The sequence below is a fragment of the Anas acuta genome, chromosome 28 (genome assembly GCF_963932015.1).
Source record: "Anas acuta chromosome 28, bAnaAcu1.1, whole genome shotgun sequence".
NCBI classification, from domain to species: domain Eukaryota; kingdom Metazoa; phylum Chordata; class Aves; order Anseriformes; family Anatidae; genus Anas; species Anas acuta.
Window position 1 is genome coordinate 3,437,836 of NC_089006.1, and position 18,358 is coordinate 3,456,193.

Consider the following 18,358-nt stretch of genomic DNA (forward strand, 5'->3'; position numbering starts at 1 on the left):
AAACAGCACTGAGTGCACAGGGAGTCTATGCTCTACGAACACACACACAAAAACATCAAACCTTCTAAATATACAGAACATTTCTTTTACATACTAAACCCGAGTACGCCTATACATATGTACAATCAGAAAAGGTAACAAACAATCCTTTAAGTCTATTAATGTCAATGTCCATGACTGGGGGAGCATATTTGGCCTGGTTGAAGTGCTCCCATATCTTCCATGACTAATAACAGTCTCCATTTTCCATTCCTTTTCTTGATTACAAACACTGGAGAATTCCAAGGCTAGTGGTGGGAACAACATGTTCAGTTGTCAAGCAACTAGGCTTTCGGGCCTCATGCATCCCACTCTTCCTGGATCGAAGGGAAACATATCCGTCTCCTTTTCAAGGCCAATACAGCCTGGGTCAAAAAGCACGTCCAGATCAGCAGGGGGTGCAACAGCAAAGGCCTGCGATGGCAGTAGCGGTGGGAGGGCCGATGGTGTAGCAGAAGGATCAGTAAACGAGCCCGCAGTTCCCTCACTGTCCGGTAAACCACACGTTTCTGACTGTGGTCCCACAGGGCTCTTTAAGGCCTCAGAGACCTGAGGGAACATGCTCATACTGAAGAGAAGGAGAGTCAAAAAGCAGGTCCTTCTAGCAAGAGGAGGTGCTCTCAGAGCGTGGAAGTTGTTGAGCAAAAGCTCACAAGCAGGAGCACTGGGAGGGAAGCAGGTACAGATCTTTCCCTCGTGAAAGAAACAGCCCTGAGAATGGCAGAAGAGCAGTCAAATACTCAAAGTACAGATCTGGCAGCGGAGGAAGATCAGAACAAGGTAGCAATAGATATTACCGATCCAAAGGGGAAAGAAGTTGGAGCCGAGAAAGATACTATCGAGATGAACCGAATGATGATCGAGATGATCATTACAAAAGCGGATGGCCTCACAGTTCATATACAAGAAGTATATGCTTTCCTCTGAGAAGGCTAATTCATCACGAAACAGCTCTCTGCAACTTCTAGTATTAAACGTTGTTTATGGGAAGACTTATTTTTAGTGAATCAAGAAATATATCCATGTAATTCTAGACTGTGTTTTTTGGAAGTGTTTTTCTCTGGCTAGTCCACGAAGTACTCTGGGATAATTTTTCTATCTTCATGGTCTCTCTTTAGGAGGTAAAATATCCTGAGTATTTGGACCTTCGAGCCTATGTGTCGCAGTCAATTGGAGAACCACTCCTGTACACCTTATATGCGGTGCTGGTGCATCATGGTATCAACTGTCGCTCAGTTGCAGCAGCATGTTTTAGCTGGAAGCTCCTGGCACTTTGTTTGAATCTGTTCAACTGCAGTGCAAGTTGCATTGTTCCTCATTTTTTCCAGATGATATGAAGATAGTGGTGCTGAGCTATGAGAATATGCGCCTGAACGTCCCGTACAGCAAGGAAATAGTGCAGAGCTGTTTGGAGGAGACCTTGCAATACTTCTACCGCATCCTCACAAATAGGGAGGACACGGACTTCACCTTAAAGGATTTTGGCACTCTTGCTATCCGAGGGCAAAGAGTGAAAATGACGTTTTCTGAAGGGTTTTTACACAGTCTCAACAAGTCCACATACGTGGTAGAGAAGCTGATTGCTGTAAGTTTATTGTTTCTGCAGTCCTACTTAGAGAGGGTTTGAAGCCCCATCAAAGGGTGGGGGCACTGAGCCCTGCTGGCAGCTGTGAGCTGCCAGGACACTGGAGCTAGGCACAGTCCATCGCAGTGAGAGCTTTCTGTTTTCTTTCTTTTATTTGCTGTATGACTGCTGGCAATGCGTGCAGTCGTATCGTTGCTGGGCAAAGGATAGCACTGGAAGGGCCTCGCCATAAACAGGAAAGAAGCCAAAGCAACGGCTAGGCTGATGATGTTCCCCCCCGTTGCGGGCGTGAGGCTGAGGCACAAGGACACCAGGCCCTTTTGGATGCAGGCAGGCTGTTGGTGTAGTTCTCCTGTCCCAGCAGAAAAGCTCTGGTCTCCGTGTTCCTCCACACTGCCAACGCAATCCTCTGACTCCTGTGAAAAACTCTGGGGATAACACCAGCTCTGACCCATTTGCGCTGCATTCAGGAATAGCTAAAGCAAGCGACCCCACTGAAAGCAGCAGCTGGAAGCCGAGGCTCATGACGGGCCTTCCCTTGTGTTTGCTCCATTGACTTGTTCACAGGCTGAGGCTGTTAACTACGGTCCTTGTGAAAAGGTTGGCAGCGTTCCTCACCCTAGCAGATCATGTGCTGTGCAGTGTGTTTTAACTGGCTGAGGCACTTGTCCAGAAGTTTGCTGAGAGGCAGTGAATTCCTGGAGCTACAGAAAGGCCTCTGTGAATGTTGAGCTCTTTTCCTTGGACTCATGTCAGATGTTTCTGTCCCTGCTGCAGAAAAAGTTGGTCAGACTGGACAAAGAAACTGCCCTCTTCCCAAGCCATTTTGGCCGTGCCCACCTGTTCCCTCAGTAAGTATATTTGTTCCTGCAGCCCTGCTCTGCGCGCACTCACACGTGCTCAGCTCGTGATTGGTAGTGCTCTTTCAAACTACTGTTTTGCAGTTAATTTCATCCTTGCTTTTGCTTAGCTTGGGCTTACGCATCACCCTCAGTTACTGACCGTGTTCTGCATTTTACCATTACTCCAGTCAGAGGCAACTGGGTTGCTCTGCAGATGCATTGAAGCAACTCACCTAATGTTTCATCTGCTTCTTCTCTTTTATGTGGTTAAAACTGCCAAAATATCTAAAAGAAGTAAGATCCTAATGTTTCTGTTGTTTTGAATGCAACATGGACAGGATCTCTTAGCAGGTGGAACAAGGACCAGATCTATGCTTGTCCCCTGCCTGTGATGTTTCCATGTCTTTGGTGAAACTCGTGTCAATCAAAGGAACTCTGAAATGCCTTCTTGTGTCAGGACGACACAGGAGCACTGAGGCAAAATAAAAACCCAAACCTCTGTCTAGCGAGGGGCTGCTGAGCTGTTCTGAGGCCAGCACTGCTCAGTTTGAATGGTTTAGGGCATGTGTTGGACTCTCCACGGATACCTTGACATTAATCTGGCAAAGGAGCCCTTTTCACAGAAAGGTGCCTTCTTCCTACTTCCAGGTTTGAGATTAAGGCGGTACCTCGGCTTGCTAGGGAGCGTCTTGCAGAGGAAGAGATACTTAATGCACAAGGTAACGTTAATGACTGATTGCTGGTGGAGGTTTGTGCCTTTCCCTGTTGTCCTCGCTGGGGGGTGCTTGGGACTCAGGTTACAGGGAGATGCCTGGGATAGCAGAGGCACGCTGTATGCCTCTGTTTACCCTCCTGGTAAGTCTCAAGGGACGCATTTTGAACAAGATAGTGCTGAAGTATGTTTTTCCCCTGCATTACGTGCCAAAGGGTGCCTCTCTTCCATTTTATGGGTTTGTTTGTGCAGGAGGGAGTCAGCGTTTGGCAAGTCCGCTAGCACTGTGAATAACAAACTCCGTCTTGAGTTGTGGGAGACTGAGGGGCTGGGCATACCGCTTTGAATCACCATGTTGTCATTTGATGAGAAAAATTGTGTCGAGAAGAATGCACAAAGGTTGCCAAGCTGTGCCAAAACTTTGGTTCTCCTCTAAAGCTGGGAACTCCTCATTCTTAATTCCTCATGAATATCACAGATATAACGTGCTTGAGTTGAATGCACCAGGATAGAAAGCCTGTGTAGAAAAACCATGTATGCCGCTCCAAGAAATCGTTGCCCCAAAAGAGATTGTTAGGCACCAAAATGTGTGTCCCCGCAAAACCCCCACTGTTCAGAGGGGATGGACTTGCTGCTGCAGCAGAAAGATCACAGCAAAAGGAGTAATGCAGCACTGTGGGCATCAAAGGTCAGATGGGATCTGGAGTCAGGAAGGGCTTGCAGTCTTCTAGAAAACAGGTCTCAGAAGGAATCACAGGGATACCTCAGCTAGCTTATAACATTGCAGAGCAGATCTGTGCCTGATGTGCTGAGAGGTTTTCTCCTTTTGTGTTTACAGCGTCTCTTCTTCATACATTAAAACTTGCGCAAAGGAGACTTTCTCCAAGCACACTGGCCACAGCTGAAGCGAAGGAAGAAGCAGAGGAGGAAACAAAGGCAAAAGAGTCTCCTGGCAGGTGAGATGTAAAGGATTTGTCAGAGTGGCCTTATGCTCTTGTGCTTGTGTGGCATGCTTTATAGGTTCCTACCTCTCAGAAGGTCTCAGTCCAGTGGGCTGCTGCAAGTGCGATCAGCTCTGAAGTCAGAGCTGGTTGCTCAGATTGCTCTGAAGTCAGGTGCTGGTTGCACCTAACTTGATGTCGTCTGCACACTTATTGAGGGTGCACTCAATCCCCTCATCCAGATCATCGATAAAGATACTGAAGAGAACCGGCCCTAGTACTGAATGACAGAATCACTGAGGTTGGAAGAGACCCCCAAGATCACTGAGTCCATCCTTTGACCTGACACTAACAAGTCTGCCACTAAACTATATCACTAAGCTCTACATCTGAACATCTTTTGAAGACCTCCAGGGATGGTGACTCAACCACTTCCCTGGGCAGCCCACCCCAGTGCCTAACAACCCTTTCAGTAGAGATGTTTGTCCTAATATCCAATAAAACCACCCCTGGCGTAACGTTAGCCCATTCCCCCTCGTCCCATCACTGGGCACGTGGGAGTACCCACTCTGTACCCCTGCCTTGCACTGCAGGGATGGAGGAAAACACCACCTGTACTCCCGCTCCATCTACTAACCGCCCCGGTCCCCTGAAAACCCTTTTGATAGCCTCCAGGCTTCTCTCAGCAATTTCATCACTGCCAGCCCGGACTATCAATAGAGGACAGTAATCAGAGGGGCGAGCCAGGTTGGGAAGGTTTCTGGCAGAGTCCCTGGCCTGGGCCCCAGGGAGGCAGCAGACTTCCCTATGGGCAGGGTCTGGCCGACATATAGGGGCCCTCTGATCCCATGAGAAGGGAGTTGTCTACAACGATTACCCTTCTTTCTGTCTTGGTGGAGGCAGTCTTAAGGTGTGGAGTCAACTTCCTCGCCCTAGGCAACCTCCTGGGCGGACTTTCAGACACATCCTCACCCACCAGTCTCTCAAGCTCCAAGGCCTCAAACCTCTTGTGTAAGTGCGCCTGTGTGCACCTTCCAGTGTTGAGATCTTCTTGGTGATTAAATGCTGATCATTATCCCAGCAGCTGCGAGTCATGTGCATGGTTCTTTAGATTTCCACGACCCTGGTCTCTCCGTTTGGAGAGAGGGTGGAGAAGAGAAACCCTTCCTGCACTCAGATCCACTTCCTGACTCCTGCTGGTGTGTATTTTCAGACTGTTCCCTGTATGTCCAGACACAGAAGGAAGGCAGCACAAAGAAACTCCCCGCAAGAGGCTTAAATTGCCATTGCTTACTTCTGAAGATCATAGACACACAGGACAGGTATGTAAGGTGGTCCGAGATAATTTTTGTGTCTCAGGAAATGTATTCATGTAATTCTCCTGTACACCTTATATGCGGTGCTGGTGCATCATGGTATCAACTGTCGCTCAGGATACTATTTATGCTACGTAAAGGTAGAAGTCAAGGGCATTTCTAACAGGGTAAAGGTTGTGCTGGCAAACCAATTAAAGCATTACTGTTAGCTACTGTTTCTAGGGAAAAAGATTACCTGAAATAATCCCAAACTTGAATCCGGCAGCCCCGTGTGACAGGACCTGTGGCCCTGGGGTGCTGCCCACCGCCTCGTCGGCCAGCCTGGCAGCAATCCTGCCAGCACAGAATAGCTCAGTGGCTTTCCGTGCGTTTCAGGGTAAAGTGACGATTAATTTGTATTTCCTGGCCTGGGTGCTGCTTTCTTCTTTAAGGAAGCTTCAAGGTTAAACTCAGTTATGTCAGGGTTCAACTCCGTTTCGTGAAGGGGCTCTTGTACGAAAGCTTAAGCTGGGATTGACTCTCTGCTAAGCGGAGGCCAAATGTGTACCTACTGAGAAGCAGGTCCTAAGTGATAACGTTTTCTAAAGAGACTGCTAAACACATCTGAACAGTGCTGCTGCAGAACTCTGAATGGGGGGATAGCAACTGTCTTAACTGGTCTGGAATCTTGAGTTTACTTTTCAGTGGACAAGAGGTGTGTCTCTCAAGGCAAACAAAGAGAGGAGTAACACCCAATACTCATGTCAACATAAATTTATGCTCAGAGTGTAGGTGTAGGAACAGCATCGGTATGTATATGGAACATCGGGAGAGGAAGCTCTGTCGGTATTTACAGTTTTTCTACTACCTTGTCAGAGAGACGTTATCTCCAGATTAGAAATGGATGTATTTTGAAAAAGTGGTGGTGGATCGGATTTCTTCTTTCTAGTGTTAATATTTGCTCTTGAATCGTACTTAATACCTGGTAACGCCTCAATCAGTTGTCAAAAATAAACTTAAAAATGTGTAAGGCTCATCTCATTGGTCAGTATAAAGATCAAGGTCTTTTATCTTTTTTTCTTTTTTTCTTTTTTTTTTTTTTTTTTTTTTCCCCAGTATTGTTTTTCTGTTCTCCTTCTCACTGCAGTCTTGATTTTGTTTCTTGTCCCTTAAGTATGTTTTCAATGTGTTGCTGAAACATTTTCCCTTTCAATCCGAGAAAAGGAGCTGTCACTGGTGAAGATGGGAGCATATCTGAAAATCCCTGAGCCCAGGAGCTGTCACCTTAGTCTTCCAATCGGACAAGGACGTCTTCGTTTCTCATGTAAATGCATTTTTCAGGTTTGCGTATTGTTTTTTCAGGAATGGAAAGTGTGTATAGAATGGATTTGAAATTAATCTTAAATGTAAAATGTCAAGGGAAAAAAGTTCTAATTACAACCTCTGCACACAATTTGCCAGCTGTGGGACTAGGAGTTTTCTGATTTACTGTGTTTTGTTTAACGTGTCTGAAGTTTAATGGATAGCAATCAAGGTGTGCTAGAAATCTGAAAGCACTTTATGTTCTCTCAGGCATTTTGGTATAACAAACTAGCTTATGTTTTAAACCCTCCATTAGGTTAGTGGTTTCCCTATAGGTAACAAGTCCCTGTGTGTTACAGTAAGACAGTAACAAAACATGAAGTATAGAAGTTCATCCTGTCATTATTCAGCTTCTGCCTATGGACACACAATTATGCTTATTTAAAGCAGTATCACCTTGAAACCTAATCAGCATTTTAAAAAGGACTTTGTAGCAGTTATTGGCTTTTGTCCTGGAGGGCTGAGGTTTGTTTTGTTTTGTTTTACATTCAGCATTTCCGTTTCTAGCTTACATTCCTCTGTTGTTTTGCATGAGGAAAACATGCAACTTTACAAAGCAGAACAGAAAGAGCTGCTTTTTAGTCTAACTTTTCAGTTTTTCGTAGGAGTTTTAAATGTGGTAGGTGCAAAACACCAGAAGTACTGCTGCCAAAGTTATATTCAAACTCATATTTCTTGGAGAAACAGAAGAAGCCCAGGGAGAAATAAATTTGCAAACATGCTCTTCATGCTCTCCTTTCCCAAGATTTCTCTGAGATATAGCCCATCCTCTGTGGGTTTTGAGGTATGTGGTTCCCACGAGTGAAAAGGAGGGCCAAACGTCTCTCCTCTTGGATCTCAACATGCCAGGGCTTTAGTGTACTGCCACTTATGGCCCCGCTTTTTCACCTGGGGTGCAACAGCAAAGGCCTGCGATGGCAGTAGCGGTGGGAGGGCCGATGGTGTAGCAGAAGGATCAGTAAACGAGCCCGCAGTTCCCTCACTGTCCGGTAAACCACACGTTTCTGACTGTGGTCCCACAGGGCTCTTTAAGGCCTCAGAGACCTGAGGGAACATGCTCATACTGAAGAGAAGGAGAGTCAAAAAGCAGGTCCTTCTAGCAAGAGGAGGTGCTCTCAGAGCGTGGAAGTTGTTGAGCAAAAGCTCACAAGCAGGAGCACTGGGAGGGAAGCAGGTACAGATCTTTCCCTCGTGAAAGAAACAGCCCTGAGAATGGCAGAAGAGCAGTCAAATACTCAAAGTACAGATCTGGCAGCGGAGGAAGATCAGAACAAGGTAGCAATAGATATTACCGATCCAAAGGGGAAAGAAGTTGGAGCCGAGAAAGATACTATCGAGATGAACCGAATGATGATCGAGATGATCATTACAAAAGCGGATGGCCTCACAGTTCATATACAAGAAGTATATGCTTTCCTCTGAGAAGGCTAATTCATCACGAAACAGCTCTCTGCAACTTCTAGTATTAAACGTTGTTTATGGGAAGACTTATTTTTAGTGAATCAAGAAATATATCCATGTAATTCTAGACTGTGTTTTTTGGAAGTGTTTTTCTCTGGCTAGTCCACGAAGTACTCTGGGATAATTTTTCTATCTTCATGGTCTCTCTTTAGGAGGTAAAATATCCTGAGTATTTGGACCTTCGAGCCTATGTGTCGCAGTCAATTGGAGAACCACTCCTGTACACCTTATATGCGGTGCTGGTGCATCATGGTATCAACTGTCGCTCAGTTGCAGCAGCATGTTTTAGCTGGAAGCTCCTGGCACTTTGTTTGAATCTGTTCAACTGCAGTGCAAGTTGCATTGTTCCTCATTTTTTCCAGATGATATGAAGATAGTGGTGCTGAGCTATGAGAATATGCGCCTGAACGTCCCGTACAGCAAGGAAATAGTGCAGAGCTGTTTGGAGGAGACCTTGCAATACTTCTACCGCATCCTCACAAATAGGGAGGACACGGACTTCACCTTAAAGGATTTTGGCACTCTTGCTATCCGAGGGCAAAGAGTGAAAATGATGTTTTCTGAAGGGTTTTTACACAGTCTCAACAAGTCCACATACGTGGTAGAGAAGCTGATTGCTGTAAGTTTATTGTTTCTGCAGTCCTACTTAGAGAGGGTGTACTGCCACTTATGGCCCCGCTTTTTCACCTGGAAAAAGCGACCACATGATGTAGACTGAGGAGCCCTGCTATTCTTGCACTTGTTTTTTGTTCCGTTTCGTTTTGTTTTGTTTTGTTTTGTTTTTCCCTACTAGTATAGGCTTAAGAAGATAGAGAAATGTGCTGATGAAACAATTTTTAGTAAAAAAAGACAGCTTGGTACATCTCCTTACAAAAAATAAATAAATAAATAAATACAAACTTGAACTCGAAAATCACGGTGTCAAGTCAGATAAGTGAAGAAACATTACCCCTTTAAAGAGCACAAAAAGTCAGAAGAAATTGGAAAAGTAACAGGCTGGCAACTGAAAGCCATGTATTGTCTGTGAAGCATCGGATAGGTTGTGAGCCTGGATTACCCAGACAATGGGGAAACAGGAGGCTCCCGGTCGTCGGGAAATAAAGGATATAAACTGTACGATGTGACTAGTAGGTGCGCTCCTGCTTGTGGGACGCCCGCCATTGCAACCGCGAATAAAAATGCTACTTCACTGACGGAGATCCTCGCCTGAGCCTATGTTACTGCCTACAGAGTGTTTCTCGCAGTGTGACACTGGAGTTCTGAAAACCTGTCACCGATTTTACAGAAAAAGCGATTTTCCGGGGGGGAGGGGAGGCGGAAGCCCTGCCCGCCTCGATCCCCGGCTCCGCTGCACAACGCGCCTCCCCCGAGCCGATCGCCTCGGCGAGTGGCCGCGAAATGGCGGCGGCGCCCGACGTGAACGGCCCGCCGCTGCCGCTGCCGGCTCCCCCCACAGCTCGGCAGCCTCCCTCGCGAGGGCTGCCGGCGCCTGCCGGCTCCCTCGGCTGCCTCGGGTGGCCTCGGGTGGCCTCGGTGCCGGGAAACAAGCCCCGCCCGCCTCGATCCCCCGCTCCGCTGCACAACGTGTCCGCCCCAGAGCCGAGCGTCTCGGCGAGTCACTCCGGTCATGCTTAGCTATTACACATAAATGCCAAGGTACAAAGTGTTGTAAGTTGCCCCCTTAATAAATTTTCAGAGAGCATTGCATTAATAATAGAAAGGAGTTTATTGAGTAAGCAACAGCAAGCAAAACAGCGCTGGGCGGCCGGGGAGTCTCGGCTCCGCCAACGGCGCGCACCTCACCCCCGCCAGGGTCCCTTTTTATATTTTGGTAATTCCGGGATTACGCAGCACATCCTGGTATATTCTGCGACTGCGCGCACTGTTGCTAGGGGGTCGTCTCTGTCCCTCTGGTGGTCGTGAAGATGAAGGCCGTGGTCTTCCTCGGCGTTGTGGTTCAACTTTTTTTTTTATTTGGTCATGTTGGCCCAGCGTGAGACAGGAAGGCAAGATGTTGATACACCACTTTAGCAACTTATCAGGAGGTGGTTACATGAGCTTTGCAGCAGTGTCTTTGAACAAAAGAGGCAACTGAGATGCAGAAGGAGAGAAGGGGAGGGGGTTCTTTTTTTTGTTACATTAAGCAAAAGAATTTTCAGTGTCTAGCCAAGTATTATACAGCTCCTTACTTCAGCAGGGAGCTCTCACAAGTCCTGCTCCTCAAACAGAACTCCTTGTTTTTATAATACAAAAGACAATGAACAAACATTTATTGTGTATTACACAAAGGACATATCTGAAAACTACGTACCTGTTAATGACTTAATGACTCGTCTATTTCAAAGCTGGATAAAGTTGTGGAAAGCCAGTCCTCTAAACCAAATGAAGAACTTGGTGATAGAAAACTGGGAAGAGGACACCATGCACATGAAAAACAAACAAACAAACAAACAAACAAACAAACAAACAAATAAAAAACATTAAAAAGAAAGATACATGACACTAAAAAACCTGACAAAGAGCATTACCGAAGAAAGAGAGGACATTGTGATGCAGAAGAGAAGAAGACTCAAAACAGGAGCAAAAAGATGGTCCTTCCAGCAAGAGGAGGTGCTCTCAGAGAAGTTGTTGAGCAAAAGCTCACAAGCAGGAGCACTGGGAGGGAAGCAGGTACAGATCTTTCCCTCGTGAAAGAAACAGCCCTGAGAATGGCAGAAGAGCAGTCAAATATTCCAAGTACAGATCTGGCAGCGGAGGAAGATCAGAACAAGGTAGCAATAGATATTACCGATCCAAAGGGGAAAGAAGTTGGAGCAGAGAAAGATACTATCGAGATGAAGCACGGAGATGGGAAAGATGTAGCTATTCCAATGATTACTATTCACCTCATGCGACAGGAGACAGTAGAGAGAGAAAGTTCTCTCACGGCAATGCAGCCCTTGACAAATGGACTGCAACTTACTACGGCAGGTCACATAAGCATTATCATTACAAAAGTGGATGGCCTCACGGTTCCCTCTTGAGAGATGAAGATGGACGTCGCTTTAGCACACCCCGAGCAGACTTGCATCGTTGCTCGGTACCTCAGCAACATTCCGGAAGACATTCTCGTGAAAGACATGTGCTTCCACCTGTGTCAGCTCATTTGGAGAACTGTCGCCAGAAAAATGAAACAGAAGGAAACAGAAAAAGACAATATACCCGTGCAGAAGGTAGTGAAAGTGAAATAGAAAGGAAAGACAGAAAGATAGAAAAGGAGCTTTTAGGTGGTGAAAAAAATGCAAAACTATCACAAGTTCTAGAAGAAAAAGAAGTCCAAGGATAAACATGGAGAGAAGGATTCCAAGTAAGCAAGGATTCCAGCATACTCCGCATTTTTTATCCTAATTCTTTTCTGGGTGCTTCTCATGTCTTCCTTTTTTTTTTTTTTTTTTTTTTCCTGGTAGTTTCTAAGTTACTTAGATAGCATCAGCTGTCTGGGGATCATGTTGTTAGGTTGATCAGTGAAGACAGGAAAGCTATTGCTGAATTGTGTCAGAGCACTAGCTTTGGACCACATAGTTGGAAACACATCCGTACACCATTCTGGATTAGGTTAAAAGTTTTTTTCTGCTTGCACGTATTTCAGAGCTAGCCATTGTTAATGATCTGTGTACAAAGCAGGACCTATGGTCCTTCAATCTGAGGGCTTAAGTTTGCTACATCTAAAGTAAGTTGCGTGTGCACAAAGCACCACAAAATAGCTGACATGCTGCAAATCATCACCTGTGGTAAAATAAATGAAGTTTCATATAGGCAACAAGTGCCACATCTTTTTTTTTTCTCTTTTAACTTGCATGTTTCTTTCAGACTTCAGGATTTGTGTTTCTGTGCGCTCCACTTTGACAATGCCAATTGCAAGCGTAAGCAAAGGAAGAAAAAGGAGAAGAAAAAGAAGAAAAAAGAGAAACACCAGGAAAGTGAAAGGGTCCTTGGAACACTTAGATCTTCGTTTCCAGAAGATAACGCGGGAGAAGAAGGAAGAATCCCATCCTCCAGATGGCTCTTCATGTGAGCAATGCAGAAGCAAGGGCAGTAAACAACCTTACAAGGAAAGAAAGCCTTACAGTGCAGGCGAAAGCAAGAAATACAGCTCCATCGCATCCAATGACTATACTAAAGGTAAGCAGCAGCAGCGTGTTTGAGGAATTCCTTTCCTATTAATGTAGAGATTATTTCAAACAGTGTTGAAGTGCTTGGTGACTTACCAGACTGCCGATTTATTATCAAATCCAAAAACCCCGACTTGGTAGACTATTTTTTTCACAGTTTTGAATGACCACTAGGAAAGAAGGCCTGAAATAAAGAGGTGAAAGGCAAATAGTTTTCATTTGGTGCGATGATTAAGTGGCAAACAAGAGGAAGAGTTGCAAGATCGCTTCTTAAATTCAGTCCAGCCAAGTAGGAAAAGTAAACGTGGACAGCTGTACCTTGGCAAAGAAGATAGTAGGGAGCAAGGAGGTTTAGCAGTCAAGATGGAAGGTGATGCCATGAGGCTTACAGGCTAGTAATGTTCTAGTGAAACCCAGCCTTCCTAAAGAAGCCTGCCTGAATAATTCCTGTGAATAACAGACTCTGCTCAGCTATTTCCTAACATAGAAACGGTGCTGACTGCTTCTTCAGAGTAACGTAAGTTAGTGATGCTACTGAAATAGTTGTGGTTCAGACGTAGATCTGATTTCTCCTAAGCACGCTGAATTCACAGCTGTTGATCCTCCAGAGGAGGCTTTGCAATTGAACACCTGGAGAATAGGTAAATTTCCCGCTGTTGTTCTCCTCTCCTCTTGTTTTGTTTTGTTTTGTTTTGTTTTGTTTTTTCCTAGTAGCATAGGCTTAAGACTCTGAAGAAAGAGGCTGCTTTTTTTCATTTCCAACACTGGCTGTTCCTCCTGAGCCCCGCCTTTTATTTTGTCAGTCATAGGATATGTGAATGTAAATTCTTGGGAGAGAGGTAGAAAACTCAGTTTCAACTGGTGTTTTTTCGGCTATGTGGGGTGACCAAATAGGGTGGTTTTGAATTTTCTGGCTCTTATTCAGAGCAGCAGCATGTGGAGGGAGCCAGATGCGTTTGCTTTTTTAGTGCAATGGCTTCAGAAGCAAGAGGGGAAAAAACACTTTCTCTGGGAGCTGGAGAAGGTGTCCTAATCGCAGGAGAGGTTTCTAAATGGCATATCTTTGCGAGTGTTCCTGTAGTCCGGAGGTTTTTGTTTGTTTGTTTGCCTTTGGAAGGTTTTACTCTTAATCTTCACATCCTTCAGCAGAAGTGAGAAATGTGCTTTTATTTTGTGCAGTGTCGCGGACCCTCCGAAATCTACTGGGAAGGATGAATACCTCGCACAGTACCAATGTGATGACGGTGGAGACAAGGAGAAACCAAGAAGATCAAAAGAACGTGACCTCATTTCAAAAGAAAACATTTTGTCCGGCAAAGAGACTTCTGAGCCTGGTGAGAAATTGCGGCAAACTTCCTCTCTCAAGTGTGACACTGAATGTAGCTCTAAAAAGCTTTCCTCCTCAGCTATTGCAGAGAGATGCCAAGATACAAAGGACGAGACTAAAAAGACTGACAAAGAGCATTACCAAAGCAAGAGGGAACATGCTCCTAGTGAAGAGAAGGAGAGTCAAAAAGCAGGTCCTTCCAGCAAGAGAAGGATCACCTTGAATACAAAAAAATACAAATTTGACCCCTGCCGGAGCAGATTCCGGGCCGGACCTGTAGCCCATGGAGAGGAGACCACGCAGGAGCAGGTGACCTGGCAGGAGCTGCTGCCCGTAGGGGAGCCAGGTTGGAGCAGTTTTCTCCTGAGGGATGGACCCCATGGTACGGACCCATATCTGGAGCAGCTCTGGAAGAGCTGCTGCCTGTGGGAAGCCCACGCTGGATCAGTTCATCAAGGACTGCATCCTGTTGGTTGGACCCCACAGCACAGGGGACGAGAGTGACCGAGAAGGAGCGGCAGAGAAGAAGTGCTGTAGACTGACCATAACCCCCATTCCCCTGCGCCGCTCAGGGGGAGGAGGTGGAAGAGGGTGGATGGGGGGGGAAGGTGCTTTTGCTTTCTTTCCTTTGTTTCTCACTTCTCTAGCTTGTTAGCAATAAGCAATAAGTCTTACTATCTCCCTATGCCAAGTCTGTTTTGCCCGTTACAATAATTACTGCGTGATTTTCTCGTCCTTATCTCAACCTTCGCGCATTTTTCACATATTTTCTCCCCATTCTTTGAGGAGGGGGAGTGAGAGAGCGGCTGTGGTGGAGCTCGGCTGCCCACTCGAGCGGAACCACGACAGTGTCATCTGCAACCTTACTGAAGGTACGCTCCATCCCCTGCTCTATGTCATCAATAAAGGTATTAAACAAGATAGGCCCCAGTACCGACCCCTGGGAGGCACCACTTGTAATGGGACGCCAGCTGGATTTAATTAACCACAACCCACTGGGCACAGCCCTCCAGCCAGTTCTGTACCCGGAGAGGGAGTGGAGGGGCAGGCACCAATCTGTTCTCTTTAGAGACCAGTGACAGGACCTGAGGGAATGGTGTCAAGCTGAGGCAGGGGAGGTTCAGGCTGGACATCAGGATGAGATCACAGAATCCTAGAAATTCTGTGATTCTGTGATATGAGGTTCTTCACCGAGAGGGTGGTTGCACACTGGAACAGGCTCCCCAGGGAAGCAGTCGCTGCACCAAGCCTGTTGGAGTTTAAGAAGCGTTTGTACTGTGCTCTTAGTCACGTGGCCTGAATTTTGGGGTAGACCTGTGTAGTGCCAGGAGCTGGACTCGATGATCCTTAGGGGGCCCTTCCAACTTGGGATATTCTATGATTCTGTGGTTCTAAAAACCTGTGACATTAACCAAGTTGAAGAATAATTTAAGGAAAAATGAGGTTGACTCCTTTATTACCTTTTCAATGTAATAATACATTAAAATGTAAATTTTCAATATATATTTTTCTTCCTCCTGTGTTTGCCTTTGATGTATAACCAAGACAACAAGAATGGGGTAAGCTGCTCACAAACTTTTTTTTTTTTTTTAAAGTTTATACAGTTTTAAGTGTAAGATTAAAAAATGAAAACAACAACAAAACAGGTGGTAGCTCACTTTTTATTATTACATATCCAAACAATACACATGAAAGAAAAAATTCGTAATACTACACTGATATTGGGACAGATGCTAAAAAGCTACATATGTGTGTTTCAGTTTTCTTAAGAAAAACAGACATAGAGATTGCACAGTTAGGTATTCACCATCACTAGGTGTTGTGTACGAGATGTGACAACACAACAGCAACATATCCTGCTGCATATTTTAGCACAGCTGATACAGAATCTTATTTTCAAAAAAATTAAACCTTTCCTGCCTTAACTTAAATATCTGTGAAATTCAGAGAAATTTTTCTCTGCTGGTTTGAAGAGGTATTCTTCAAACAGAATATTGCTTTCTGTTTATTTAAATATATTTATCACCAGCAATATATTCATTTTTTATTAAAATAAATATATATAATTATCTCCAGGTCAGTAGAAAACAATTTATTCAACTATAAGGCTTTCTTGTAACTAGTTTTTCATATTAAAATGGTATTCTCTGGTATCAGTAACACTGTAATTGTTAGAAGCAAGACTTAGCTTTGCATTAGAAAGTTGCAATGAGCAAATCTTGCTTTGCTTCAGTTTGTGTCGTTTACTTTTAATAGGCAAAAATCTTGTGTTTGTGGAAAGTGTTTCTCCCACATACTTTCTCTACCGTGTTAATACTGTGAAAGCCCTTTAAGGTGCTATCAGTAAATTATAAAAAAAGATACCTCCTGCACTAAGATAAAGGAGGTTTACAAGTTTTTATAGGACATAAAAATACCTCCTGCACTAAACTGCACTAAGAGGTTTCTGAAGGAGTTGCATTTCATATATAGGTTTGTGAGGAATGTGTTAACAATTCGTGTCAATAAAGAGCAGTCCTGTCTGCCTCCGGGTCCTGCACTGGCAATTTAATTCCTGAACCACAGATGTAGTTTCCCCTAGTGTGTCCCAGTCTCCCCCTCATTCTAGTCAATTTATCAAGTCTTCAGAAAATATTCCTCAAATCTATGAACCTGTTTGCTTTTGTTATTCCAAACTCCTATTTCTAACAGTTACAGCCATTTTTGTCTTCTTCGTGATTGATTTAGCACTGCTATAGGTGTGACTGTCCCTGTGAATGGCCGATGAGGAATGTTTTAACTACTCGTGAAGTGCCAATAAGAGAGCTATTTGTGTTTGTATGTTTTTTTCTTTGAAGTCTTTGATGTCTGGGGGTTTCAGAACAACTGCTAACAACTAGTGACTGTTATGGCTTCTGAATGGGACACTATGCAAGCCTCTGATATCTGGACAGGTGGCCAGGAGATTAAGGAGAAGAAAAAAAAGAAGCTGAAGACTTGCACGGGACGCTGTGTAAACTTGACATGCTGCCAAGGAGTACAAAGGGGAAGGACAAGAAAAAAAACTTGGAGAGGAAGACTACGAGCCTTCAGCATGAAAGACCCCTAAGACCCCCAGAGGGACCACCGGAGACTGATGCGCATGCTCCAGTTGGAGGGACTGGATCCCGGAAGCTAATTATAGTAACCTATTTTTTTTAGAAGTAGTAATGAATATGTATTAGTCTAGGAGCATAAAAATCAGCTACTTGATGTAACTGGTGCGCGTCCTGGTGGAGCAGAGACTCCCGGTGCACCCAGCACTGTTTGCTTACCTCTATTCTTTTAATAAATCCTATTTTTTATTTAATCCTACTTTGGGACTGAGCGAATTTATAACAGGTTTCTTTTAAGACATTTATGTAGTGTCCAGTGGAATAAAGAGCACCAGAGGTTACTTCAGAAAAATATATTCTGAATAGCTGACAAAGTACGTTAAAAGTCTATCCAGTTTTCAGTCATTTTCTTTTAAAAAGAGGTATTGGCAGTATCTGAAAGACGTTCATATCTACAGTGTTACATAGGCACTGTCAGCAGTAGCTCCGATAAAAAGAAGATGGAAAATTAAGGTGTTGTGTAATGGAAATGAAAGTCATGTCCTGTGATTTCAGAAGACTGTGTATATTCCATTCCTTCTGCCAAGCCTGCGATTTATCATGCTATATACATACACATATACATGCATATATATATATATAGGATAATAAATAGAGAGCTACATATATAGAACAAAAATATCAAATAAAAGTACTTAAATATATTTAAGAAAGGTCAAATAAGCAAATTTATTTAAAATATCTTAAAATACCTATATATGAAATTTTATATACCTATTTTTATGAAAAGATACTATTTACTAAATTGTTTACAAATAATAGAACATTACTAAATTGTTTACAAATAACAGAACAGTGTGCAACAAAAGCCTCTGGAGAGTAAAAATTAAGTATGTTGAAGACTACTTGTAGGACCAGAAGGCTGAGATTTCGTTCTTAATTTCCTAGTAAGAAAAAAAAAGACAAAATAGCGGTAAGCACAAATGAAAGCTTAAGAACACTTTCTATTACTATAAAAATAAATAATTTGTAATACATGGTTAGTAATATTTAGCAAACAGTGTGCTACCACCATCACAATGGCCTATTACCCCTTCTAGCTTCAGAGGCATCCTTATACATCCAAAATAGAGAGGAGGATATCAACTATATGGATCTCTCTCAGCAGTGGTTTCACAACAATTAGAAGGAAGAAACAGTTGCTGAGAAGCCACAACAAGCTCAAGTTAATTTCTGGACTTTGAATAATTACTCCTTAAGTTCTCTCTCTCTCCATACAGTAGAGCACGCTCCTGACTAACTTGTACAGTGCACTCTGAATAGGAGAGATTTGTTTGCCTAAGCTAAAGGAAGAAATAGAAAACCAAGAAAGCTACTTAACTTTTAACACTTAAATTAAATGTTAAGTTACAAAAGTTCACAGGCCATGAGATAACATAAATAAATCCCTTCTTGAGCTAAAAGATCTCATTTTTTTTTTTCAGGAGCGGCCTCCCTGAATCTAAATAATCCTCTCACAGGCAGAACAGAGTGTCCGTTCTCTCTTTATCAGATGTGGAAGAAGAGATC

The 18,358-nt window shown here is 44.1% G+C and overlaps 2 protein-coding genes and 1 long non-coding RNA gene across 3 annotated transcripts; all 3 read left to right on the forward strand.

Moving 5' to 3' along the window:
• The first annotated feature begins 661 nt into the window (after positions 1 to 661).
• Positions 662 to 5,495, forward strand: LOC137845435 (coiled-coil domain-containing protein 81-like). The gene is made up of 5 exons (XM_068662596.1): positions 662 to 1,624; positions 2,402 to 2,475; positions 3,115 to 3,185; positions 4,017 to 4,134; positions 5,333 to 5,495. Exons 1-5 carry the CDS (start codon positions 1,373 to 1,375, stop codon positions 5,493 to 5,495), a joined length of 678 nt encoding a protein of 225 aa, XP_068518697.1. The 5' UTR covers positions 662 to 1,372.
• Positions 5,496 to 10,713: 5,218 nt separating this feature from the next.
• On the forward strand, positions 10,714 to 14,311 carry LOC137845667 (uncharacterized). Its single transcript, XM_068663078.1, has 3 exons — positions 10,714 to 11,583; positions 12,087 to 12,398; positions 13,568 to 14,311. The coding sequence occupies exons 1-3, from the start codon at positions 11,565 to 11,567 to the stop codon at positions 13,936 to 13,938; spliced, it is 702 nt and encodes a 233-aa protein (XP_068519179.1). The 5' UTR covers positions 10,714 to 11,564; the 3' UTR covers positions 13,939 to 14,311.
• Positions 14,312 to 15,732: 1,421 nt separating this feature from the next.
• Positions 15,733 to 18,136, forward strand: LOC137845666 (uncharacterized). The gene is made up of 3 exons (XR_011090252.1): positions 15,733 to 16,187; positions 17,076 to 17,679; positions 17,898 to 18,136. It is a non-coding gene; the product is annotated as an uncharacterized lncRNA (long non-coding RNA).
• Positions 18,137 to 18,358: the final 222 nt, after the last annotated feature.

Bases quoted from the DNA above. Each gene is read 5' to 3' on its own strand.
- LOC137845435 (XM_068662596.1), top strand. From the start codon at position 1,373: ATGAAGATAGTGGTGCTGAGCTATGAGAATATGCGCCTGAACGTCCCG. The intron at 1,625-2,401 runs GTAAGTTTATTG...TCCCTGCTGCAG, and splicing joins TGGTAGAGAAGCTGATTGCT to AAAAAGTTGGTCAGACTGGA. The intron at 4,135-5,332 runs GTGAGATGTAAA...GTGTATTTTCAG, and splicing joins GCAAAAGAGTCTCCTGGCAG to ACTGTTCCCTGTATGTCCAG.
- LOC137845667 (XM_068663078.1), top strand. The intron at 12,399-13,567 runs GTAAGCAGCAGC...TATTTTGTGCAG, and splicing joins ATCCAATGACTATACTAAAG to TGTCGCGGACCCTCCGAAAT.